Below are 26,889 nucleotides of genomic sequence, written 5' to 3'. Positions count from 1 at the left end.
AGTTCGAGTCCTAAGCGGTTAGAAGATCTAGAAAGAATAATTTTTAAATTTCCGTTCAAAATTTGGCAGTGTAGGACAAGATATGTGTTAGGATTTTATCTTTATCATAGTCTGAATGAATGGCTAACTATTAAAATTACTACCAGGCTTCGGGAAGAAATACACATGTCGATAGATGTCGCAGATGTTTTCATAAGTATGCATGCAAGTAACTCACAAGCAACAGAATGAAAAAAACTCCCCAATATATGGAAGAAAACTCACGAGATCACAAATTACTTGTCCTTGAATACAGGAAAGAACTTTTGGTGTATTATTTGGCATTACAGAATGAAGGTCAGCAGGACTATGGCCGACTACTTTGATCCAGGAAAGCACATTAATTTTCCCTGTAGTTCAGTTAACTCTTGTTCTTGACATTTTTTTTTTTTTCTTACAGGAAAAATTTCTAACTTCACCCCAAATCTTAACAGAGGTCGTTATACTTCGGTAAGTTTGTTGCAGTGTGTCAAATCATGTTTGAGCATGTTACGCACCTTAGATGTGTCAACTTTCCAACCATATCAAACTGATAAACGAAAAACATTATTTTTTATATAATCCCACCCACAAAAGTTGTAAGGGTATAAGTACATTAATTAATACCGTCGGTTGACCGATTAGATAATCGGGAATTCTTATTATAAAGATCACACACCTCATTCAAACTAGCTTGAAAAAGCTACTTCGGACCTTCAGTAAGAGGATAGTGTTTTCACACTACGAAATAAGTTCGCCTACCAGCTGAAGATATTTAGAAACACCCATTCCCACGGTGGGATTATAATCAATATCTCGTTTTTTTGGAAAGTAAGACGTTATTTATTCGGATAAATGGATAGGAAAATTTTGTGATTTGTGATTTTTTAACTTCACAAAACATATTCGTAATATGTTTTAGATTTAATCAGAATCGAATCTGAGAACTATAATGTGTTTCATTAATTTTAGTTTACTGTAGCATATCCAAAACTCTGTATTTTAGTATTAAAAATAGGGAAAATGCTATTTTTTGTGCAACGGTACGAGTGATATTCAGAAAACTCGAAAATTCGCCATGATTAGATTTGGTATAGTTTAATTGTGACTACAATTAAAACAACTAAGCAAGAATAATACGACTTTGTATCTTCTGACCCTCCTCCTGTACAATAAAAATAATGAAGGTAATGATAACACACACGGTTGGTTTGATCTATTTCATCAGAATATTAGCATTCTTTTATTACCCACGAAATATTTAAATATTTGGTTTCAAGATTCTGTTGTTGTTTTTTCCAAGATAAAACATTCATATCGTTGTCTTTAATATTTTTTTTTATTCATTCAAAAGTATCATATATTTCGAAATCATATCGACGGGTCAGTGAATTATTAATCAAAACCACCGGTAAAAGACGAAAATACTGTCCCTTTCAGGATTTCTTTCCCTTGGCAATACCAGGATAACACATCAAAATCTGTGCCAATTTGTAAGCTGTTACTTTCTGTATTTGCATATACTTGATAAGGATTATATATATATATATATATATATGTGGCGATCAGCTTTTACTCGGTTGTTATACATTTGAAAAAAATAGATTTAATGACTCCAAGACCGAGATAACATATAAAGATTTTAATGATAATACTAGTTTCGGCATATAGCAGCCTTCTTCAGGTATTTATAAAGGAAAGGAATACTAATAAACATTGAATTATTTAAACAAATTGGAAATTACAGGTACATATTGCCTCACATAATCGATACATAAAAACGTTGTATTTTATAATATATATATATATATATATATCGTTATTATACATGGGCGTTTTCAAATGAAGGTGATTTAGCCGGTCTCATACGAATGTAACATTGTTTATTTGTTTTGTTTTGTTTTTTTCCCAGAAAATCAGGTTTTTCATCCCGCATACAGGCAAATCAGCCATGAGAAGACACGTAATTTACAGAGAAAAGTACTGTAGATGATATTGCATGTTTATGGTAGTAGTAGTACCGTTGTGGTAGTTTTAGTCGAATGATTAAGTAGGGAAGACGGAGTTGTGTATAATGGAATAGAGTGTCCTACCATGATGAGTCCTTGGACTCCTTGGAAGTGTCAAGTGGAATTTAAATAAATATCTTCCTTCCTTACATAATACTTATTTAGGGAATGGATCCAGCTCGGATCCAGCTCTAGTTGATTCTCGTTTCTTAAAATTATCGAAATCGCCTTAAATTCCACTGCAGACAAACCATGCAAACAAGGCATAAAAACTTCAGTCTCAGATTAAATAAATAAATAAAACTCCTCTTCGGAACATTTCAGTTTATTTGACTTCGAGGGTGCAGCCACTACATAATGCTGCTTTTTCATTCCGTTGTCCTTCCGTAGCAACAGTGTGTAATATTTTTGTTCAAAATTGGATATTTTTCATTGTATAGTACTGAAAGCTTTATTCAAAAGATACAAAGCACAGTATGTCTTAATAAATGTTTATGTTTGTGACTCAACTCCGAATTGAATCACTGCCAAATAAAAGAACTTGAACGAAATGTGTTTTTTAATCGAAAAAGCGCTGTTATTAATTTTCTAATGTCCTTGCTCGTTCTTTTTCTGAAGAGTATTGATTCATTCTTGTTTTTTGCCATTACTGCTTAACTGATCAGACCTTAAAATCATAAACATAAAAAAGGAATAAATAAAATAAAATAAAAATAAAGTTTAACAAGTTTTCTAATATTAATGGAGGAAAAGAAATCTTATCAAACAAATGAATAATAATCACGAAAGAAATGATCATTAAAAATAATAATAATATCAAATTAATTTAATTCAGTGAACTATATCCGAAGGCCAATCATAGATACATACAGGGTGATCAGAATTAAAGCACTCACTGTTTAAGGACTCGTGGAGCGCCACACAGCGATCTGAATGGTAAGAAACATTGCAGAAATGCATCGTGCGTCATGCGGAAACGATGTTGTGGTTATAGTCTTTCGGCTAAGGATGAGAAAGATCCTTAAACTCCTCACCTCGTCGACGGAATCGAACCTAGGACACTCCTTCTCTAGGCATATAGTTACCAAGCGCATAGCCAAGAAAAAAATTTCCAAAATTCACCACCAGGTAACGATGAGTGATGTACCAAATGTAGATGTAATTTTTCTATGTGTATGTGTATGTGTTAAGAAGGAGAAAAGCGACACAAACATAAATAACACATTTTTATTCACTTCCGTTATATATATTGCATGATGAGTCGATTGGTCTTTGAGCATACATAATTTTATTGGTGAGTATAGGCCTACAGGTCAATCGACAAGCTTACTACTACTACGAATCAAAGTATTTAAACACATAATACAGTCATATTTTTATATTGTTAATTCCTGCCCAGTCCAAATATATCCACATATTTTAAATCATTCTTACACAAGAGAGGTTATACAGTCGATAGCAAATTGATAATTTGTGTGCACATAATTACGAAATAATAATAATTATATAATTATGCTTAGCGTCTGCGCAGCCTCGTAATAAACTTCATAACATCTATAGAAAAAAGACAATATTGGTTCCATTTCACTCACCAATGAGAAGAATATTCTGTAGCCCGTTTTTAGAGTAATTCAGTAAAATCGTCTCAGGACACGTACAAACATATGTGAATAAATAGAATTAAAGTTAAGAATCTCACCTGTTATCTAGCACCCTGTGGGAATGCATTTAATATCAGTAATAGTGCAAGATGAAGTCTAGCAGTCTAGAGATTACCAACGCGCAAGGGCTAGAAAAAGTGTTCAGATAAATGAAAATGCATTAGGAAATTTAAGTAATTCTACGTGTCATGCTTTTTTTTTTGTGTGTGTGTGTGTGTGTGTGTCACGCGCGCGCACGCACGCACGCACGCATGAGAGAGAGAGAGAGAGAGAGAGAGGGAGAAAGAGACTTAGTTTACATACACAAACATATACATAGCATAAACAGCTATGCTGATAAATATAATTTAAATAATTGATAGTTCATTTGTACCCTATTAACATTTCAGAGCTAGTTTGGTACTATCACAGTCCTACTAAACAGAATGCTCAATTTACTAACAGTCGAAAGAAAAATGTTTGTTGCTTCCAAACTTAATCCATCGTTCCCTTGTGAGCTGAACCTTTTTTGGAGAAGTGAAATTCATAGAGCGAAAATCTGTAGAAATAAAGAAAGAACAAATGATCTCATTAAACAGTTGTTTTTATTGTATTTTGATAATACATCCGACTTGATATTAATAAAATAAATATATTAAAGCCTAACACCAAATTTTTCTGTCGGAGAAAGAGCGCACATCGCTACAAGGGGTCCCACTATAATCATCATCGTCCCAAGTAACTTGTGTTTTAATTTTATTAGTTAATGAAGAAAGGAGAAAAAATAAACGGGTACTTGAACAAATCTAGAGTTATATCAAAAGCATAGTACTTATAATATTTCAGATAAGGCAATTTGTTACTATGCACTACGCTGGTTCATAGTCATTAACCATGAAAACACCACTGCCAGAATTATAACGATTGCCTACTTTATTTTTGTGTAATAACTGAATTTAGAGTAAAGTATATTGCAATATCGCAAAATCTGGGTGTTTACCATTTTTCAAAATACAACAGTTTTGGATTTCATTACAATTTTACCTTTAATGAGTATTATTTGAAGACTCTCTGTAGCTCACTCGGTTTCGACGAAGCTCTTTGTTTATAAACCCTTGTTAGAATCCCTACCAGGGCGCGAAAAATCGTTATAAGCGCTGTTCCACAGAAAGTGAGTTACATGGTCTCATACAGAAGTAGAAGGCTTTCCTTCCAAGAATTTGTGTTTCTCATCCAGTAATATATTTTTATTATATATTTTATTTTATTTATTTATTTATTTACTTATTTATTTATTTTGCTACTGTTTAGAACTAAACTTATCACATAAATACATAACTACATCGTCAACCATCCACTACATGGTACTTTGGTGTGTTAAGCGTATGTGTACGCCGATTTTCCCGTATGCAGAATGACAAAAAACAAACAAAAAAAAAAAACAACTGTTAACTCTGTGAGATCGGCTAACTCATTTTCACTTTCCTGCCATCATGACGTTAATCATACATGAAATTTTGTCACCATAGACAATATAAAAATCTGCCATAAAATGAAATTTCTAGTCACTGGCTAGCCAATTCGTTTTAAACAAATTAAATAACAGTGTAGAGTTTTTTTTATAAATTTCCTGAGCTTACCTACGTTTAGATGCATTATGAAACAGATTGAGTCTGAGGAAATCCTATGGTTGAATTTACACTTGAATGAGTGGGTCTGTTTCGATCACAGCTTGTTCCCTCACTCCAAGGTATTAATTGAATTCCGGGTAGTTCTGAACATGGAACCAGCTTGTTCCTGAAAAAAAAAAAATAAACAGCGTAAATAATGATAATATACAAAATTTATAGTAATCACTATAAAAGTTCATTCTTTATAGTTCAAATGTCATTTAACTTGCAGCAATGCGATCGTTTTCTTTCAAACGATTACCCTCTCCTTAAATAGACCCCTCCATGTGGGGCATCTGTTATTTGTGGAGGGTACCATCCAGTGATGGTACTAGCCCTTTTCATTCTTCCTCTTTTTCTTTACTTTTTTTTCTCCGTATCCTTTGCTCTACTTCTTCTGAATCTTTTTTACTATCCTTTTTTCCGGACTACCATCACTTAGGATCCAACGCTCTGCCGCCGTGTTTGATGTGCGGTGCGACCTGTGGACATCCGGAAAGGGGGATCCTGGTAGTCGGGCAGTCCTGGATGGCCCTGCCAGGATCAATCGGCTAGTCGACTTGCTTGCAAGGGTCAACAGTGTCGCAGTAAGTCTGGGGTAGCCTTGCCGTTCCACTCCCAAGGACTGTCATTGCTTGCCGCTCATTGGGAGTCCATGTGTGGCAGGATCTCTGTGGTGGATGGGGAAGCTCTGGCGCCGAACCAAAAACTCCTTAAGCATGAATTCTACATCCTCAAACGTTACAGGACCCTAACAAAATTCCAACCAAGTACTGATACTGTAAATATAGAATTTGGTAACAGAAGTAAGAAACAAAAGATATATGATACTAGTATTATAAAGGTACCAATGTTTTGGATCATTCATGCAACAAATTCATTCATTCATTTCGTACGGTGATTCAACTACCGTGAGCCCCTTTTACGGGGAGGTACAGCACCACCTCAATCTTCTCTGTTTTTATCCTGGCTCGGGACCGGCATAGCTGAAAATTCAGACCTATGGCTGGAGGGATTGTCTTAAGTATTCCTGACTGTATCCGTGTGTGTTCACGAGGCCGGCTTGCCTGCTTGCGAGATGAAAAACCCCAGATAAACTGGAGGAAAAACCCTGCTGTCCATGCCCAAGACCGGCAAACTTGGCTATGGCTGAGGAAGATCCTTAAGCTCCTCGCGCTGTCAACGGGAATCGAACCTATGACACTCCTTCCCCAGGCATAATGTTGCGAAGCGCATAGCCACTAGGCTAACCGCGCGGACATGCAACAAGTGAAAAGCCAATAAGGAAAATGGCACCCTTATTTATTCAAAAGGGTTTAGAAGGACGATCTCCCAAAACTGTTAAGAAATTATATGAAATCCTTGTAGAAACATTGTGTCAGAAACATTACGAGAAACTGCTGGGAGCAACATCAATGGGTGAAATGCCAATCACAGTAACACCTCATAAAACACTCTTTTTTATGAGGTGTGAGGTATGGGATCTCCTTGATGTTCCTGATGAGGAGATGAGTTCAGAGCTAAAGATCAGAGAGTGATGGTGTGAGGCACGTCCTGATACGTAGGTTTCTGTCTCTACAGAAAACGTCGTTAAAACCAATGAGGACCCCTGCTTTTAGGAATTTCACTGTTGTGCTTAAGAACAGAACTCGACGTGGTCCTGTTTATAGAGGAGTAGTCCAACTTAATACTGCTCTGGAAGCAGTAGCGACTCGCCTCTCAGTGGGATTTCTTATTACAATATATTCAATTTATTTACCACCGGGTGCTGAGTTAAATGAAATTTATCTTGATAACCTTATATATGGGTACACCTGCCTGAACCCATACTTCTGATGGGTGACTTTAATGGTTACAATATACTCTGTGGGGTAGCGCCAACACTAATAGACGAGGTAGAATCATTGAAAGAATCCTTGAAAATCATTACCTGTCTTTTCAATAACAGACTCAATACTTTCTTCCATGACTACCCGCTCATATTGCGCAATTGATCTTACAATCTGCTCCCCTTCCATTCTTCTACTGACCACGTGTGGCCGTTGAAGAGAACATATTCGTCAGCGATCACTTTCCTGTTCTTTGCAATGCTTTCACAGGAACTATGTTCACACATATGGATTCCCATATGGAAAATGGACTAGATCATTTTTTCTCATCTTGCAAAATTTGATGCTGATACCGTCAGTCAAACACCTACCAATGAAGCAATAAACTATATATAACAGAATGCATTGTCCAGGACTGAACAGCATCCATCCCGAAAACATCATCTCGATTTCCAGTCTATCCAAAGCCTTGGTGGAACCCAGAATGCTAGACAACTAAAAAAAAAAAAAAAGATCAACACAGAGCATGGGGTATATTTTGTAGATACCCCACCACATCAAACTTAATAGATTTTAAGAGAGCTTGGGCCAAAGCACGTTATGTGAGCCGTCAGAATCAAAACCAATCATGGATCCAATATACGACATCAGTTAATCAAATGACCAGTCCAAAAATTGGATGGGAAAAAATCCGTAAAATTAAAAGCAGATATATAACACACCGTTTGTCTATTGTAGACCATAATGAAAGTGTTATTGCTTATCTCGAAGCTAATGCAGTCACTTTGGGAGAAAATGCTGCCAGAATCTCAGAAACAGCTTCATATCCTCGTGAATTTTTAATACTGAAAAAGCAACAAGAGAAACAGGCAAAATTTTCTACCAGTGGGCTTGAGTCATACAATCAGCCATTTGATAATGTCTCACCCTAGTGCAGCAGGGCCTGATGTCATCAGGCCCTGCTGCACTAGGGTGAAACAATAGAAAAGCCTGATGACATCCATTATGAAATGATACAACATCTACCATCATCTTCTGTGGATCTCCGTCTCTTAATATGCAACAGAATACTTACAAAGGAAGAGTTTCCGGATTCTTGGCATAAGTCGATTCTCATTGCTGTCCCAAAACCAGGAAAGGATCTAACACAAGAAAATAATTATCGACCTTTGCTCTGACCAGCAGTCTTTGTAAGATACTAGAGAAAATTATGAATACCAGAGACTTCTCTGGTATTTAGAAAGCAATGATATTCTCTCCAATACATGAAGTGGGTTCCGTATATATCGTTCAACGATAGGCCATTTGATTCGTTTAGAAACTTGTATAAGAGATGCATTTCTGAAGCAAGAACATCTGGTTTCAGTTTTCTTTTACATCGAAAAAGCTTATGACACAGTCTGGAGATATGGTATATTAAAAGACCTCTATAACCTGGGTCTCAACGGACATCTTCCTGTATTTAATAAAAACTTTCTGTCCAGGGAACTTTCCAAGTCAAAGTGCGAAGTACGCTTTCTCGATCATATCATCAAGAACAGGGTGTTTCCCAAGACTCTGTTTTAAGTGTGACACTTTTTTGTTATTAAAGTTACATCAATCGCTGATCAGCTTCCTCCCACTGTAATCAATGTTCTATATGTTGATGACTTCACAATTTACTGTAACATGAGAGTAATTGAAAGACAACTTCAGCAAGTAATTGATCATGTTTCTCTGTGGGCTCTTAGTAATCGGTTCAGGTTTTCAACAAAAAAAAGTGTCTGGGTACACTTTTGTCGAAAACGCACTCTTCACCCTGCCCTGAATTAAGAATGGGACGAACTGTTATTCCAGTAGTTACAGAAGCCAAGTTCTTGGAACTTCCTTGACAAAAAAACTTACATTCTTTGCACGCATTCGTCAACGAAGAGAAAAGTGCAAGAGAGCGTTTAACCTCCTTCACACTCTACTGAGTGGAGTGCTGATCTATCTTCATTGCTCCGTTTTTATCGTGCCCTTATAAGTTCAAAGCTGGATTATGGGGCTCAAGTCTGTGGTTCTTCAAGACAGAGTGACCTGCGATGGTTGGATTCCATCCATCATCAGGGTATACGGATAGCTACTGGTGTCTTTCGCACATCACCCACTCAAAGGCTTTATGTTGAAGCAAATGAACTGGCTCTATCACTTAAAGGGAAACAGTTGTCTCTTAATTACCTAAAGTCTCTACCAGATCATCCTACATGGATTAGGCTCTTTTCTGGGCGTTGGGAAGCTCAATATCACACACTTCAGATTTTGGTATTTTGGTATGTGTGTTAAAGTGCCTGTGAAAGCAGCTGTTGGTATGAATATTGACAACATTGCCTACACTAAACATCACAGCATCCCTCCATGGCATGTTTGCACTCAATCGGGCAACTTCTCACTTTATCAACTGCAGAAGTCTCATACTCCATCTTCTACCTGCGATTACTTAATTGCTAAATTAAACATTGGCATTCTATTCCACGTATAAAGATAAGAGAGGAAGGTATTCTTGCTAGGCTTCTCATAGGGCACAGTCATCTTACACATTCTTATTTACTGAGGGCTGATGACCCTGCCATGTATGAAAAATGCAATATACATCTCACTATTTGTCATCTTCTGGGGGAGTGCCAGCACATTACACGACAGAGAGAGAGAGAGGAATGAAGTTTTTACCTATATGGTCAAGCCATTCAGGCAGATGCTATCAGATTTAGCATCTGATAACTTTGTAGAAAGTGTTTAACTTTCTACAAAGAACTAATTTGTATAAACACATTTGTGTGTAATTTTGTGTGTATATGTAGATACTGGATTGTTTAACTTAATTTTTACGCATGTATATTGCATAACAATTCCTTTTTGACTATTTATGTGCTGCTGTAATTTCATCCATATGTAGATACTGCATTCCTTGGCTGGGTTTCTGTACATGCATTTTGTTTATTAGTTTGACTATCTATGGACTGCTGTAAGTTTTAACCTTATGTGTTGCTGTGACCTCTGCAGTAATTTTGTTTATATGTAGATTATGCATTGTCGAACTTAATTTTTGTGCATGGATATTGTTTACTAATTTCAATTAGTATATGCTGAATTGCTTGGCTTGGTTTTTGTACATGTATATTGTTTACAATTTTTCTTTGCCTGTTTATGTATAGCTGTGACCATTGACCTTGTGTACTGCTGTAATCATTACTGTGGAGCAGCATGACCTTTGTTGTTTGTGTGCCAATAAACTATAAGCCAACCAACTAACCAACTTTCAATGGACAACTTCAATCCTAAAAAGAAACATTTTCATAAAGTCTTTAGAGTACCGTCAATTTCACTCTAAACGTTTTGATCCAGCACTGATTTCGTATAAAGATATCGTAATTTTTACTTTTAATCTGTCATATTTAGAAGTATATTCTAATTAATAATATTATTTTCTTGCGATTCTGTGACTGCGCATGCTCTAAGAAAATATACTGACAATTAAATTTCCTATTTTTAAAAATATTTTTCACTTTGGTATCTACGACTTTTGAAATAGATTATTACAAACAAAAAATTCTGAGATAGATAGATAGAGAGAGAGAGAGAGAGAGAGAGAGAGTCAGTCTGAAAGTTACTTCATGTCATGTTCGTCCATATTAATTTATGACACCAATATACATATTAGTTTAATTTAATAGAAAATTATTTCTAAGGGCATGCTCTGGAATAAAGATCTTAGCTTCGAATTGTGAAAAAGAAACACCAAAACACTATTTATACTCACCTGTGATTTGCAAATGTAAATACTTTGGGTTGAATTTCTTCAATTAACGTATTGTCGCAAATGATTCTTGCTAGACTAATTTTTCTAAGTTCCTGTAGTTGATCTGAAAGCATACATGAAAATATAATAAGAATGGATAACAAAATGTATTGCAAAAACTATTTATAAGTTTTTTTTTAATGAATTCATTCGGAAAAGTAGTAATCTCAAACTTTAGTGGGAAATTTGTTCTATAAACTTGCTTGTAAAACAAATTCCTTTTTAAACAAACATGTAAAGCTACTACATCAAATTTTCATTTAAACTGGGAAAGAGTTCAATTCAAATGGAAAAGAGAGTTGCATATTCCTATAAGCATTTTATTAGCACAGCTCTACGAACCCTTTTCCTGCTAAACCCAGTTATGAATAAAATTATAATTTTTTATTATTTTTTATTTTTTTTTAAAAAGAAGAGGAAACACTTTTTTTTGCACAAGACTTTCCTGATAAGTACTGATGAATTAACAACATCTACTGCTAAAATACTTTTAGCTGTAGATGCCGCAGTGGTGACGACATCTACCGCTCCATCATTGCGTCATCACTCGGAAGAGTCCGAGTGATGACGCAATGTATAGGCGGTGGGTTGTTAATGCACAGTGCCGTCACACGATGAGTCCTTGGACTCCATGAAAGAATCACTTATAATACTACTATTATTACTACTGCTACTACTACTACTACTACTACTACTACTAATAATAATAATAATAATAAAAGGCAAACCCGAGGTACCTGATGCTGGACCATGCCTTACTTCATGTAATATACATCTGTTATATTATCTGTAGACTGGTCCCTCCTCTTCCTCCCTTGCTTCTTTCTTTCTTCTCTTCTTGCTCCTTCCCCCGAATGCTATTAGAATATTCGAGGGGAATCTTTCCTATTTTGCTGTTTTGCTGTGTCATTTCGTCGTCTTTTGCTAACAGGACATTATCAAAGACTGTAACATGATCAGGCCATTAAAAAATGTTCATACCGCATCGTCCGTCGCGCGGGTTACCAAGGGACGCGTTCGGGTTTTAGGCAGAGGGACCCATTCGAAAAGTATGTTACAGTCTCCCTTAGACACCACTCCTCAACACTTTGCTAGAGGAAACTCCATCAATTGGCCCGCTACCCATTTGGGGAGGTGTTTAGGAGCAGCGCAAAGAAATGGTTCTGCAAAAGGACGGAAATGACAACGACAACGGCACCAGACTATGGCTTTAGGCAACTGTAACATCTTCTCTCTGACAGCGAAGGCGTTGGAACTGGTCGAGGAAGCCAAGGCTACCGGCTAGACTTAGTCGGGCTTTCTTCGACCAAGAGGAGAGTCTCTGGAACTGTCGACCTGGATAAGGGGTGGAAGCTCTATTACTCTGGTGTGAGTCCGACAATGTCTGCTCAAGCGGGTGTGGGGATACTCACAAGCACCCAGCTGTCAGATTGTGTTGCTGAGTGGATCCCATTGGGGGGACGAGTATGTGTGTGTTAAGGCTTCAGATGAAAAAACCATGATTTGGCTGTGGTGGAGGCCTGTGCACCTAATCTGGAGTCAGAATACTCTGCCTTCCTAGAGGAAGTCAATGCTGCTTTTGACAGGGTGGCAGACATGGAATCAGTCCTGCTAATGGGTGACTTCAATGCACGTGTTGGAACAGATGACCAGATATGGAGGGGTGTGGTTGGGAGAAACGGCGCCCCTGACCTTAATGCGAATGGGTTGAAATTATTGGACTTCTGATGTACTAACAGCTTGTCCATAATGAATACCTTCTTCCAGCACCGAGAAGTCCATAATTATACCTGGTACAGGAATACACTGGAACAAAGGTCTCAGCAGACCTATTTTCCTCGTTGGGCATTCGTGTGAGAAGAGTGGCAGAACTGTCAACTGACCACCACCTTGTTGTGTGCACTCTACGGCTTCAGAAACCAGATGCTACCATCAACGCTGGTAGGCCTAAGCAGCTATACCTCGTGAAATGGGAGACATTGGAAAATGAGGCTGTGAGGAAGAATTTTGCAGATGACATTTCCTCCAGGTTCAAAGAGATTCCCAAGCATAGTGCAGATGTTGAGGAGGAGTGGAAGCTGTTCAGAACAGCTGTCACTGCCTCTGCACTCTCATGCTGTGGCAGAAAGCGACTCGGCGTAGCAACGAGCAGTGAGAAAAGGACACCTTGGTGGAACCAAGAATTCCAAAAAACTGTCCGGGCAAAAAAGGAGTCCTACCTAACATGGCTTAGGGTCATGTCACCTGAGATGCGTTTGCGATATGCTGAGGCACGATAAGCTGCTGCTGCTGAGGCAGTAAAGACAGCAAAGCAGAATGCTTGGGAATCCTTTGGAGAAAGATTAGACTCATCCTATGCAAATACAAACAAAGTATTCTGGCAGACCATCCGCCGCCTTCGAGGGAGGAAATCGTGCACAGCAAGGGCAATTAAGGCCTCTGATGGTGCACTTTTAACAATCGAGAAGGATATCCTCCACAGATGGAGGGAATACTTTGAGAGCCTTCTTAACCCTGGTGGCCCAGCAGTTGTGGACATCCAAGAGATGTAGATCTGGGCAATGACTAGTCTCACAGCAGAAGAGATCCATTTAGCAATAAAATCGCTAAAATTGGAAAAAGCTGTTGGCGATGGTGAAAATCGGCCCGAAATGCTAAAAGCCTTAAATCGAGACGGTGTTCTCTGGCTGACTCGAGTGTGTCAGGCTGCTTGGATATCTGGGCGAGCACCAAAGCAATTGGCAGACAGGCATAATAATACCAGTCTTTAAGAAGGGAGACCAGAAGGATTGCAGTAACTATCGTGGCATCTCTCTGCTCAGCCTGCCTGGGAAGGTGTATGCTAAGTGCTTGGAAAGACGGTGCAGGAGCATAGTTGAGTCAAAGTTCCAGGAAGAACAATGTGGCTTTCGTCCTGGCAGAAGCACAACTGACCAAATCTTCACTTTAAGGCAAGTCTTTGAGAAATCTTGGGAATATGCCAAGAATGTCTACACATGTTTTGTGGACTTGGAGAAGGCATATGACTGGGTTCCTCGGGATAAGCTTTGGCAAGTAGTACAGGAGTATGGAGTGGATGGCCAACTATTAGCTGCCATCAAGTCCCTGTAGGAATGCCCAGAATTTTGTGTCAGGGTAAACAGCACAAAGTCTGAACCTTTCACAATCTCCGTTGGCCTCCGCCATGGGTGTTCTGTCACCCCTCATTTTCATAATATTTATGGACTGGATTGATAGGCACAGCCGAGGCAGTAAGTGTGTCAGAATTGGAAGATGTAGCATTGGACGTCTGCTTTTTGCAGATGACCTAGTTCTGCTTAGCTCTTCCACAGATGACATGCAGCGGACCCTGGATAAGTTTGTAGCTGTTTGTGCAGACGCCCGAATGAAGATCAGTGTGGCCAAAACTGAAACATTTGTGGTCTCAAGACAACCATCCCAGTGCACTCTACATGTAAGTGGAGTCCCAATGAGGCAGGTGGAGAAGTTTAAATACCTTGGGTCCATATTCACGAATGATGGAAAATGGGACGTAGAGCTAGATACTCGAATTGGCTTAGCAAGCTGAATATTGCGGGAACTTGGCCGTTCGGTAGTATTGAAGCGGAAGTTAAGCCAGAAAGCAAAGCTGGCTGTCTTCAATACAGTCTATGTCCCCATTCTCATCTATGGTCATGAGAGTTGGGTAATGACCGAAAGAATGCGGATACGAATCCAAGCGGCTGAAATGAGGTTCCTTCGAGGGGTTGCGGGGCTGACAAGACTCGACAGAGTCAGAAGCTCTGCAATTCGGGAAACCCTCAATACTCAACCGCTGCTTCTCCGTGTTGAGAGATCACAGTTACGTTGGTACGGGCACCTGGTGAGAATGCCACAAGAGAGGCTCCCTTAGCAGGCCACGTGGAAGGCCAAGGACTCGCTGGATAGATTATATCCAAAACCTTGGGTGGACACGTTTTGAAATCCCACCAGAACACCTGAGCTTGGTGGCAGAGGATCGTGATCATTGGAAGTTCCTCTTGCATCTGTTGCCCCCACAACCCAATTAGGAAAGATAGGCCTTGAAGATGTATGTATGTATGTATGGCACACAACTGGGATATCTTTTACTGTTGATCGCTGATTCTGGAAGGATCAATTTTGTGTTTTCATTTCTGATTTAATTCATTATTCAGATTTTATTCGTACATTAATTCGCTTCCCGTATTATCAGCGACCAGTTAGAATCCCTGAAACGAAATAGAATTTTTCAGACAGAGTGGAGAATCATATCAAGTACAAACTCATTCATTCATTATTAGTGGCTTTAACGGGCACTTAAGCGCCCACAGCCTTCCAAGTATCCTTGGATTTCCTAACCGTAATACGAGGATAAGGCGATTACCCATATGCCTCCAAGTATTCCTGTATGTAAATTGCGTGTGTTCTACTGGCTGGTTTGTCTGTTTTAAGGGACGAAAAACCCGAATTTCCGGGAACCAAAGGCCTCTACCTCCTTATGAGACCGGCTAATTCACCTTTAGTCAAAGAGACCAGATAAAGGTTCCTCACGTCACTGATGGTAATCGAACCAAGGTCTTTCTGACCAAGGGATTCGTCTATACTGACTGAGCTACGGAGGCTCAAGTACAAACTACTAAATCTAATTTAAATTTGGCTGATAAATTTTTCAAATGTTTCATTAAGAATCACGTTAATATAATTCAGCTTTTGTGATGTAGATTAAGTTGAACAGTACTAGACGAACTTTACTTCGCTTGCAACCAATGATTTGAACTGCCTAGGGAGTCGGAAGGGCCAAGGCCAAGACGAACATTGTCGTATTATATATAGTGTTTACTAAACGCCTCACAATGATTTCATAATTCTATGAAATCATGATGCACTGTGATGCTTCGCATTTCTTCTTCTCTCTTCCACCATCTATGTGGATGATAATGAGGCCGAATGAACTCTTTCCACTTCTGTCTGTCTCGGGAGAGTTCGAACAATTCTGTCCAGTTTGGTGTCGTTTGTTGTGATTTGGTTTTCAGGTCCTCTTTTATTTTGTCTATCCATCTAATTCTGGTACTTCCTTCAGATCTTTTAACTTCCATCGTCGTATTCAGGGCTTTAGATGGTAGTCTTTCTGTTTCCATTCTGGTCACATGGCCAAACCATCGCAGTCTTCTTTCTTGGATTTTGTCTATTATTGTTATTTATTGTTTTAGTCGTTTTCTTATGTCTTCGTTTCTTAGTCGAACCAGCAGAGATTCTCCAAGTAATCTTCTTAGCCAACCCATTTCAGTAACTAATAACTTTTTCTCTTCAGACTTTTTGAGATTCCAGCATTCACTTCCATAGAGGAGTATCAGGAGGACCATTGTTTCATAGATTCTTCTTTTGTTACTTGTTTGATGTCTCTTGACTTCCATATTTTATTAAGTCGTCCAAAAGTTTGGGATGCTTGACTGATTCGTCTGTTTATATCTTTTATAATTTCACCATTGTACTCAATAACTCCTCCAAGGTAGGTGAAGTTTTCTACCTGCTCTAGATTCTTACTATCAATTTCAATTTTCAGATTGGTGCTTCTTCTTCCTATTTGCATAATTTTTGTTTTGTCTATATTTAGGTTTAATCCAGATTATATACACTCCTCTTTTATTTTATCAGAAATTCGTTGTAGAGTTTCTTCTGTGATTGCAAGTAATGCAATGTCGTCTGCAAATTTTAAATTTGTAGCATTTTCCCCATATATTTTGATTCCGGAGTCTTCATTGTTTAAGGCCTTATTGGTTGCTTCTTCCAGTATAAGATTGAACAGGTCTGGTGACAGATTGCATCCCTGTCTTACTCTGCTCTCTGTGTGGAACCAGTTGGTTAAGGTGTCCTCTATTCGTACTGCACTTTCAGATTTCTTATACAGATTCTTTACTATTTTTATGGGTTTTTTTTGTTGGGAATTCCAAATTTTTCCATAGTTTTCCATAGTTCTCTTCTATGGATATAATCAAATGCCTGACGAAAGTCTATGAAATTTATGCGCAACTTTGGTTGTACTCTAGTGTCTTTTCTATTAGCTATCTTAAGGTGAATAGTTGATCAATTGTGCTTCGCCCTGGTCTGAAACCTGCTTGTTCTTCTCCTAGTGCCAGTTCTATATATAGCTTAATTTGTTTTTGGAGTACTTTCGTAAAAACCTTACTTGGAATACTGAGGAGGCTAACTTCTGTAATTATTGCACTCTGTTTTATCCTTTTTTTGGTATATAGCAGTTATGACTGATTTGGTCCAATCAGTAGGCACTGCTTCGTTTTTGTAGATCCTTTCAAATAATGTTTTTAATAGTTCCAAAAGTTGTTCCTTTCCTGCTTTTAAGAATTCTGCATGTATTTGATCAATGCCAGGTGCTTTCCTAGTTTTGAGTTTTTCTATGCTGTGTGCTATTATTTCTTTGGTAAAGATATTTGTTTTCTCTTCCATTTCAATCGTAATATCCTGGGAGCTTTTTTTATTATATAAATCTATGAAGGTTTTCTTCCCATCTGACCATTCTTTTTGTGTTATTTTCAACTAGTTGTCCCTCTTTGTTTTTGATCATTATAATTTTTGTTGTCTGTGTCTTACTAATTTGGTCTATTTGTTTATATAATACATGAAGGTTATTTTCTTTTGATAGGTTTTCTGCCATTTTGCATTTTTCTTCTAACCAGTTATTCTTTTCTCTTTTAACTAGTTTTCTAATTTCTCTGGTTAATCTATTATATTCATTTCTGTTATAGTTCCGTTTTAGTTTCATGCTTTTCTTTTGATCGCTTAACCTTTTTACTTCATTCGAGATCCAATCCATTTTACTTTCTCTTTCTGTGTAACCTATTGTTTTTTTCTGTCGAATTTAATATTATTTCCTTTAATTTGCACCAATATTCTTCGATGTTTATATTCCGTTTTGGTAGGTCCTTCAGGTTTTTATCTAGTTCTAGTTGATAGTTTCTTAGAATATTGTTGTCTTGTAGTTTTTTTACATTCAGTCTCCTTTTGACTCTAAAAGTGCTTCCAGATTTTAACTTTATACTTAGGTTTGCTAATACTAGCTTATGGTCTGATCCACAATCTTCAAAGAAGGATCTGCAATTTAGGATACTTGATTTCCATCTGGTTTACAATAATATAGTCTATCATATTCTTGGTTTGTTTGTCTGTCTGGTGATATCCATGTCCATTTTCTTTGGGGTTTTGGATGTTTAAAGAGAGTGTTGGTATTGTTAATCTAGTATTTGAACAGACGTTTAGCAGTCTTTCACCACGTTCATTGCTTTCTCCATACCCGAACTTTCCGATTACTCTTGGCCAGGTATCCCAGTCTTTGCCTACTTTTGTGTTTAAGTCTTCCATTACAATTAGGAGATCTTGACTTGATGTCTGCTGTACTGCTTTTGCAAATCTATATAGAACTCCTCAATGTCTTCTTCTGATGATGTCGAAGTTGGTGAGTATACTTGAATAATTGTTAGTGATCCGATTGATGTTTTAAATCTTGCTTCAATTATCCTAGGTGAGATAGGATTGTAGGACAATAGAGAGTTTTGAGCCTTTGGTTTTAATATAAGTGCTACTCTTTCTTGGTGTTTGTTGTCCTCCCTGCCTCAAGTTAAGATTCTGTACTGTCCATGGTGGAATTCTCCTTTTCCAGTCCATCTGGTTTCGCAGAGTCCAATCCCTTCCCATCGGTAGTTGTCTAATTCATGCAGCAGTATTTCCAATGCTCCTTCCCGGTGAAGAGTTCTTACATTCCATGTTCCTATGCCGGTTATGTTTTCCTGTCTATTAGGCGAGGTTTTATTCCAATAGCATATTTTTCGCCTTCACTATCTTGGTTTCCCTAATAGTGGGCGCGACCCTTGTTTGACCGGGCGACGGTCGAGCCGGCATGTATCTTTAGGTTGGTTAGAGTTCAGTCGGTTTCAATGGTTAAGTTCGTCAAGTGTCAACCACCACTCCTTGACCTGAATTCAGTCGCCTTTTTTAGTAGATAGTGGAAAATACAGTTTGAGAGGAAAGAGTCACCCCCTCGCCCTCGAGTTTCTCTAATAGCACTTGGGGGGAGTAAGAAGTAAGTTTAATTTAATTTTACGTACTTATATCCGTTGAGGTTTAGCACATGGACATCTGCGCACTTCTCCCATGTCTGTGTTCTTCCATCACTTTTGTTCTGCTCATAACAAGAAGTTATTGGATAATCGACTGGTTTATAAGCAACTTGATAGCCATAACACTTTCAAAAGTCATAATACTTACGACATACACTTAATTGGCTTTGGAATGCAGACTTAACTAACCCAAGTAGGCTTCACCGTTGAGAAGTTTCACAAACATAAGTTTTTTTTTGTAAAGTCCCTTAAAAATTCATGAAGTTTTTTATTGGACTTATCTTGCTTCGAATTACCAACATGATATTTATATGCGCCTATTCTTGTTGTTGGTGAATTAATGTGATTGCTAGACTAGGCTGCATTACTCGAAAATTGCAGTGCATCAATAAGTATTGGAGGAACAGCATGTCTAATTCGATGCAAGCACCGTATAATGCAGTGTACCGTAAGCACTGCATTCTATTCTAACAGTACGTTGCACTCCCAGTATTTATTAATATTTTGTTTTTGGATTTAAAAGTCTGTGTATTCAAAGCTTCACCATCTCTTCCAGGTTGCTAATCATACCGATTAGTGTTGGATCCTTGTTCTTTTACGATATTCTGCAGACCTTGGTGTTTCTTCTCAGTTTTTTGCATAAGATTTTTTTTCCTATCTCCCTTCTTTACACTCTGATTAGCTACTCAGTGATTTTTGATTTCATGCATGTTGAATCCATTTCCCGCATCAACTTTGTTCCTTATTCCCATTGCTGGTTACTTTCGATGACATGATTCTGAGTCACGGTAGAATTTCAAATGTATATTTCTTTATTTGTATCTTTTGTATTTTGCAGCCACACAAAGGAAATGAACTTATTTTTTTAGTATAATTTGAATACTAATTCAGCATTCGAAATATGAAATGGCTTCTAAAGTTATGTTTTCTGTATTATAACGAAGTGGTATAAGCAGTGGTTGTCGTCTTTATTGTGCTCCAACGATCTACATAGACTATGGGTGAAAAACAAGAAGATGGGCAGTGAATTCAAGTTTTGAACATATCACAAATAAGTAACATTTTCTTTGCAAGTAATTACGACCGAAGCAACTAAGGTATGGAGAATAGTATATTATGAATGCAAATCGCATGAAGTCTTCTGTCCAATATCTCTGTTTCATGGAATTAAAAACCTCCTTATGAGATTGGCTAATGTACCTGCAGTTGTAGAGCGTTATTGGAGTTTATTTGCATCTTAAACAGGATTCAAGCCATTCGTACTATTAGCTTTTTAATATTTTATAAAGTGACTGATTGATCAGCAGGCCATTTGGAGCTAGGTTACTATTTTGGAATTAATAAGTTAGTCTTTTTATGTACTACATACCTTCTTTGTGTTTTATGCCAGCAAATCGCCTAACATGTTAAAACACGTAAGTAAGACACGATACTGTGCAATATTTATTGGTTTATTTACGGTATTGAAATGACAACATTTCAATACCGATCTTACTCTTCTTCGAATATTTATGTATCAAGTAATAACTAAAATTCCTGTTACATTGCATTTTTCCATAAATCTTTCCACAGAAATTTAGGTATCTGTTAGTATTTACATTCCAGTTTTAATAATATTTATTTCTATCTTAGTTCAGTTGATATTCTCTCTCTCTCTCTCTCTCTCTCTCTCTCTCTCTCTCTTCTCTCTCTCTCTCTCTCTCTCTCGCTCGCTCGATAGCTCTATTTATTTCTTTAAGATTTAGAGTCATCCTTATTTATAGACGTAGCATTATGTTTATGATTTCAGTAAATCTTTGGACTAGATTCGTATACTGGATGACAAATAAATATGTCACAGTTGCAATACGATAATGTGTTTCATACATAAATACCAAAATCTAGTAATTTATTCTAATAAATTACTCCTAGCTATATCGGTGACCTGTTATACCTCTCTCTCTCTCTCTCTCTCTCTCGGCTGTCCGCCCTACAAAGGTCTGTATTTCTGTTGCATTGAATGTACACTTAGATGCAACGCCAAATAATAAGGTTGCTCTGAATTCTTTAGAATAATGATTTATTTGTGACGTGAATAATATGGCCTGGATTACTCAATCCTTAGTTTACAGACACAGATAGCTACGTAAATGATTTCATCGTTATAAATATTGCAGCTAAGTTATGACTACTTAATACTACTGCCTTATAGAGGTCTCACTAAAATAACAAGTCCTTGTAACCGCACCCCGTTATCTGATGGAATGATGAAGGAACGTCGGTCACCGTGAAACCGAATGCAGGTGTTCCCAACTAAATGTTATGCGCGTGTTGTTAGACTGTCCAGCAAATCTTAACTCCAGAAAGACTTTGGCTACTTACCATGAGTGAAAGAGCCAGTTTCTCTGCCATGTTCGAAGTAATAGCGATCGCCATATTTCAGACGATAAAACTGGATTCCCAGTATGCATTCGAAAGTGGGACCAACGATACTTCCAGGCCTAGGAATCTCGGACAGTCCTCCTGTGAACAGATCGATATCTTCTACGGATCTGAAATATACAACAATAGGTTTCACGCTTTAATATAGATCCAATTTTAAGAAAGCGAATATTCTGAATGTCAAAATGATAATATTTTGACATTTTTGGGAACGTGCACGATGTATTTGCTGTACATCGTGCATGTACAGTTTAAGTTCTTTGGAATTTTAATTATTAAGATACGAATATGGTTTAGTGGAAACATAATTAATGTCAAGACTGGCGTTAAACTATCTATAGAATCTCTTGTGATCAAAGGATGTAATCTCCTCAGCATAGTTTGTTTTTTGAGGATTAAAAAAAATCTCGCTTAACGGAGGGAAAATCCTTCCACCACCTTACAAGACCGGTTAATTCATATTCAGCTGAAAAGTCATTATAAAAGTTTCTCGTCTCCTAGATAGAATTCGACTCTGCCTTTCAACGAAATGTTTCAAGCGTGTGGTGAAAAAAAATCAGGTTCGAGTCCGACTGAGCTAAGGAATTTAAAAAAAAATGTTTCGCAGTTTAAAATTCTATTTTATTAGCAGCACTCATCACTAGTGTTTATTTCTTTTTCTTTTCTATTCTTTTGTTTCCTTTCTTTTTGGAAAATAAACACTATGACAGAGGCCAATTCCATGGCCTCTTTCATAAGGATATAAGTGAGCTGGTCCCTTAGATGAGAATTTTTTTCACTTTCCTAACTCGAGTTTCTCCTATTTTAAACAAGCAAACTGGCCCTTGAACATCATCCACTAACAGATATAACTGACAAACTTAGCGAAGACCGGTTTAGGAAAGCCCATTTACTTGGACATAACGGGTTAATGGGTCTAATAAGTGAATGAAAGGTGATTAGTGTTATCACTAAAAATAATTACTTAGAAATATAAGACTGTCGTTATAAAAGTGGGTCGGCATTAGCATAAATGAATCAGTTATACAGTTGTAACATATAAATATTGTTTGAAATAAAGTTTTTAAGAATATCAGCACAGTCCCTTTTATGCGAATTTAGTTCAGGGGTACTTCAAGACGTTTCTATTATTATTATTATTATTATTATTATTATTATTATTATTATTATTATTATTATCTTTTGGTAACAAAGAGACAATAACGACTTTATATACACTGCAATGTCAGAACACAAAATACTGACAGCATAACATTTATATGACTATGCTGCTTTGCTAAAATATTATTTCGATGCCAACTACAGGACAGTCAGAAATACATACCTTATAACAAGACCTCAGACAACTAATTATATCACATATAAATATAATAATCACTTCTACATCCCAGATATGATAAACAAATTACCTTTTGAAAACAGAAACCTTACAAACTACAATAGCCTGAAAAGAGCTCTAAGGACATACTATAAACAAGAATCACGCACCCAAAATACCATACAAACTTAATGAAACACAATATATTCGTTCAGGCTTCCAGTTCATTGACGCATCAATACATTCCAAGTTATCGTGTGTATGTGTGTGTGTGTGTGTGTGTGTGTGTGTGTGTGTGTGTGTGTGTGTGTGTGTGCGTGCGCGCGTGCGTGCGTGCGCGAATTTCTCAATCATAGATTTCGTAGCTTTCCAACACAGCAAACAAACCAATAAATAATAACCAACTGGTGTCATCCTCAGATAATCTTACAAATAAGCTTCTAGGATGAAAGCTGAGAATTACATATCATCCAAGAAAAAAAAAATGTATGTATCAAATGTAACCAAATTCATGTAAAGTACGTATCACATGAAAACCAATGTATGTAATGTATGTATTATATGTAAACAAATGTACGTAATGTAAGTATCATATATAAACAAATGTAAGTAATGTTGTATCATATGTAATCAAATGTATGTAATAACTGTAAGAAATGTGTGTAATGTAATAAAAAAAAATAAAAAAAATAAAAATAAAATATTATTATTATTATTATTATTTAATTTTGTCAGAGAAACTTCTAAGAAACATATCGTCTCATTGCTACCATTGCTAGAATAGTAAGGTAATTCCCACTTTAAGAAGCAAGAAATTTCTAGAGACAAAATGAAGGAAACATTGGAATTCATCAATCATTTTCTCTGTACGAACAGTTGATAATATGTAGGGGATTAATTTGACATCATAGGTCAATTCTGCTCCTTTCTTTGTTGGCTTTTTTTTTTCTGAAAAAGTTATACTTCATACTCAACTATTTGAATGTTCTTCAGTATCCTTCTTCTTCTTCTTCTTTTCAGGTATTAGGCCTAGTGGCCTGTTATATTTAGCCTATATTTAGTCCTTCTAAGTCGTACCCGTCCTGAGGATAAGGTGGCCAGCCTTATGCCTCCCGGTGTGTCCTATGTCTGTAGCTGCGTGTGTTCACGGGACCGGTTTGCCTACTTGCGGGAGAAAAACCTTGCTGTCCACGCCCAAGACCGTCTAACTTGGTTATGTCTGAGAAAGATCATTAAGCTCCTTACGTCGGCGACGGGAATCGAACCCAGGACATTCTTTTCCTAGGCATATGGTTGCGAAGCGCATAGCCGCTCGGCTAACCGCGCGGACCTTCAGAATCCAGAAACGAAAATCGGATGAGAGATTAGCATTGATCTTCCTTAAAATTTAAAGGAAAAAAACTCCCTTAATTTTTTGAAAGTTTTTTTTTATTATTCAGTGTATCAATTTCATCAATTATTTTTTTTTTATTAAGCACAAATCATTCACTTTTCTATTATGACCCTTTGTCATATTTACTATGGTATTCCCTCGGTTCCCATATAAAATTCCGCACCATTTATTAAACCATAGAGTACGAATAAAAATCCTAGTAAAGAGTCAAAGTTCCGCTTGATTTCCTTTGGAATGATACACTTTTCGATAGGGGGAAAGTCAGTCGTGTACTTATGGTCTGGATGGACTGTGTGGTAAGGCAGCTTTATCAAAAATCATTAAATTGCGTATATTCCTGGTGTGCGGCGCACATCTAGCACATCCGGAATATACGCTGCTGTAAAAACTTAATTTCGAATAGAAACAATGTTCTAAGTGAAAGTTAAATTTCTGGCTACTGATAGGATGCTTTATTATCACCATAGAAAATTATATTCAACTTATTATACCACACGTAATAATCAATCTCAAATTTGTAATGTTTTAAGAAATAATTTTTCTCCTTATAATTTTCAGATTTCGTGTATGATAATTTTTATCAAATTTTATATTATTCCTACGTAAAAGGAATCGAGACCTAGATAAAAAAAGAAAGAAAAAAGTTAGCATTGTCCAGCTGAAGAAGAGCTGGTCAAAATTCTTGAGTGTAATTTTGAGTTTTATCACTATCAGATCCAGTAACGAACAACGATATTATTGCTGTGTTAGAAATAAAGACAAGACCAGATGATACTCTCAATAAAATTAAATAAGTGAATATTTGTATTCAAAACTAGAAGAAAAGATTGAGCTGAAACTCGTAAAAGACATCTTATAATTAATTCTAAGAGATATTAATTATGAGCTTTGGATATCCTAATCATAGCTCAACGAAGACTTCCTGTACACGGTGGGAACACGGAAGTCGCGGAAAACCATGGAAGTGAAGCTTTAAATAGTGTTTTTACGGTGACAAAGGAAGTCAACGTTCAACGTTCATACAGTAACATTCAAACTCTCTTTCTCCAACTTCTTCTGTTTTATGTTCCACTCCCTAAATTCCTTCCTGAATAATATTCTACGTTTCTTTTCTTGCCATTCTAGTTTTCAGTGCATTTCTCAGACATCCTCTCCGCCTTAATCAGGTTTCTAGATGCTCTGTCTTTCCTTATGTCCTCATTTGACTATAAGGAAAACGGATAATGGCAGAACACAAATTTAAAGTAATTTTCTGACCACCGTAAAAGGTCAGGAGAAAGAACTTCACCAACTAGAAACTAAAGAAAGCTGTTGTGTCGATGATAACAATATATTAGATGGCCAGTGGGCTATTGGGTAAGCCTGAAGGGATTAAGCTCTACTGTGGTCATTTTTTAATGAATATATACCGGTTGTATAATGTTGGATTAGGTGGTATCGGGAATCTACCCATTTGAAAATCACGAATATTACCCCCCCCCCTCTTTCCTTGATGATTTCTATATGCTGAACTAATGGTGATTAGCCTTTCCCTGTACGGTGTTCTCAAATAGAAAAGATATTATCTCGTCACAGGAAAACATTAAAAAATATAAAATAAATCCTCTAACGTCTTTCCATTCCTCAAAGGGCGTATACTTTTTTTTTTTTTGAATATCGGGAAGTGACTGTTCTTTCCACCATCATCAAGATTTGAGTGTATTCTCTCATACCTAATGTATTCCTACCTGATAGTGGAATTTATTTCTATGTAATATTTATATGTAACAGATTTGTTCTATAGTTGATTGCGCTGAGCCGATGGAAAAAACTTGAATTTCTTCCTTAAAAAAATCAACTTGCTGCGCTGTTGTTAGTCATTGATTGAAATCGGCTAAAAAAATTCACCCAGTGAGTCGAACCTAAATAAGTTTCTTTTGGTAACCCTAGTGTTTTCCGAAAAGGCTACGTATTCTTACTAAAAGAAATTACCCCATAATTGTATCTTTAAAATCCCATCTAAATATCACGAAACCCATCAGTGCAATTTTAATTTAGGAATATTTACACCATAGAGAAGAAATAAATGCCATGGAAACACATACTGCCAAGAGTCTTTCAATATACCGGAATAATTACGAAATAAAATGCTGTAGATTATAATCCAAGAACCTTTGCAGCTTAGTCAATATCAAGGACATCATTTGGCTGGAAATACCCATGTTCGAATTCCGAATTCACTGCATATGTAGTGAATGAATCAAAATATTATGAGACAATAAAGTATTAATGTATTAAGGAAAGAATCTAGATAGTGCTTGACTATTGTGTGTCGAATAAAGTAGAAGATGCCACGAAGTTTAGATGCTACAAGAAAGGCTTTACACTCCAATAATGTCCAACATGGAAATATGTGATGATTATGCTAAGAAACTACAATAACATTAAAGTATATCAGTATTACTGAAATTTCAACTTTCTCCATCCTGCTAATAAATAGGAAATAGAATAATGAGGAGAAAAATCATTCATTACTCGTGTGAAAAGAAAGGCCCTTTGCAGTAGTGTTTACGATGCGTCAATTATATGAATTATAAATTAAGTTGTGTCTGTAGTGTTAGAATATTTTTTTTCCTGTGGACTTGAAGGAGTGATACAAGAAA

The 26,889-nt window shown here is 36.9% G+C and overlaps 1 protein-coding gene across 1 annotated transcript in view; it reads right to left on the bottom strand.

The window, feature by feature from the left end:
- LOC150109877 (uncharacterized) overlaps positions 1-26,889 on the bottom strand; it is a 236,009-nt gene that overhangs the window by 81,576 nt on the left and 127,544 nt on the right. The window contains exons 10-12 of the mRNA XM_090396426.1: positions 21,477-21,646; positions 10,945-11,047; positions 5,368-5,464 (exon numbers count right to left, since the gene is read on the bottom strand). Coding sequence (XP_090252552.1) covers positions 5,368-5,464; positions 10,945-11,047; positions 21,477-21,646 — 370 coding nt within the window. The remainder of the gene's footprint in view (positions 1-5,367; positions 5,465-10,944; positions 11,048-21,476; positions 21,647-26,889) is intronic.

Source organism: Typopeltis vanoorti, chromosome 1 (genome assembly GCF_054136105.1).
Source record: "Typopeltis vanoorti isolate ZY-2024b chromosome 1, IOZ_Tvanoo_1.0, whole genome shotgun sequence".
In the NCBI taxonomy this organism is placed as follows: domain Eukaryota; kingdom Metazoa; phylum Arthropoda; class Arachnida; order Uropygi; family Thelyphonidae; genus Typopeltis; species Typopeltis vanoorti.
The sequence above is the reverse complement of the archived record's forward strand: the minus strand, read 5'-3'. Positions and strand labels throughout refer to the sequence as shown.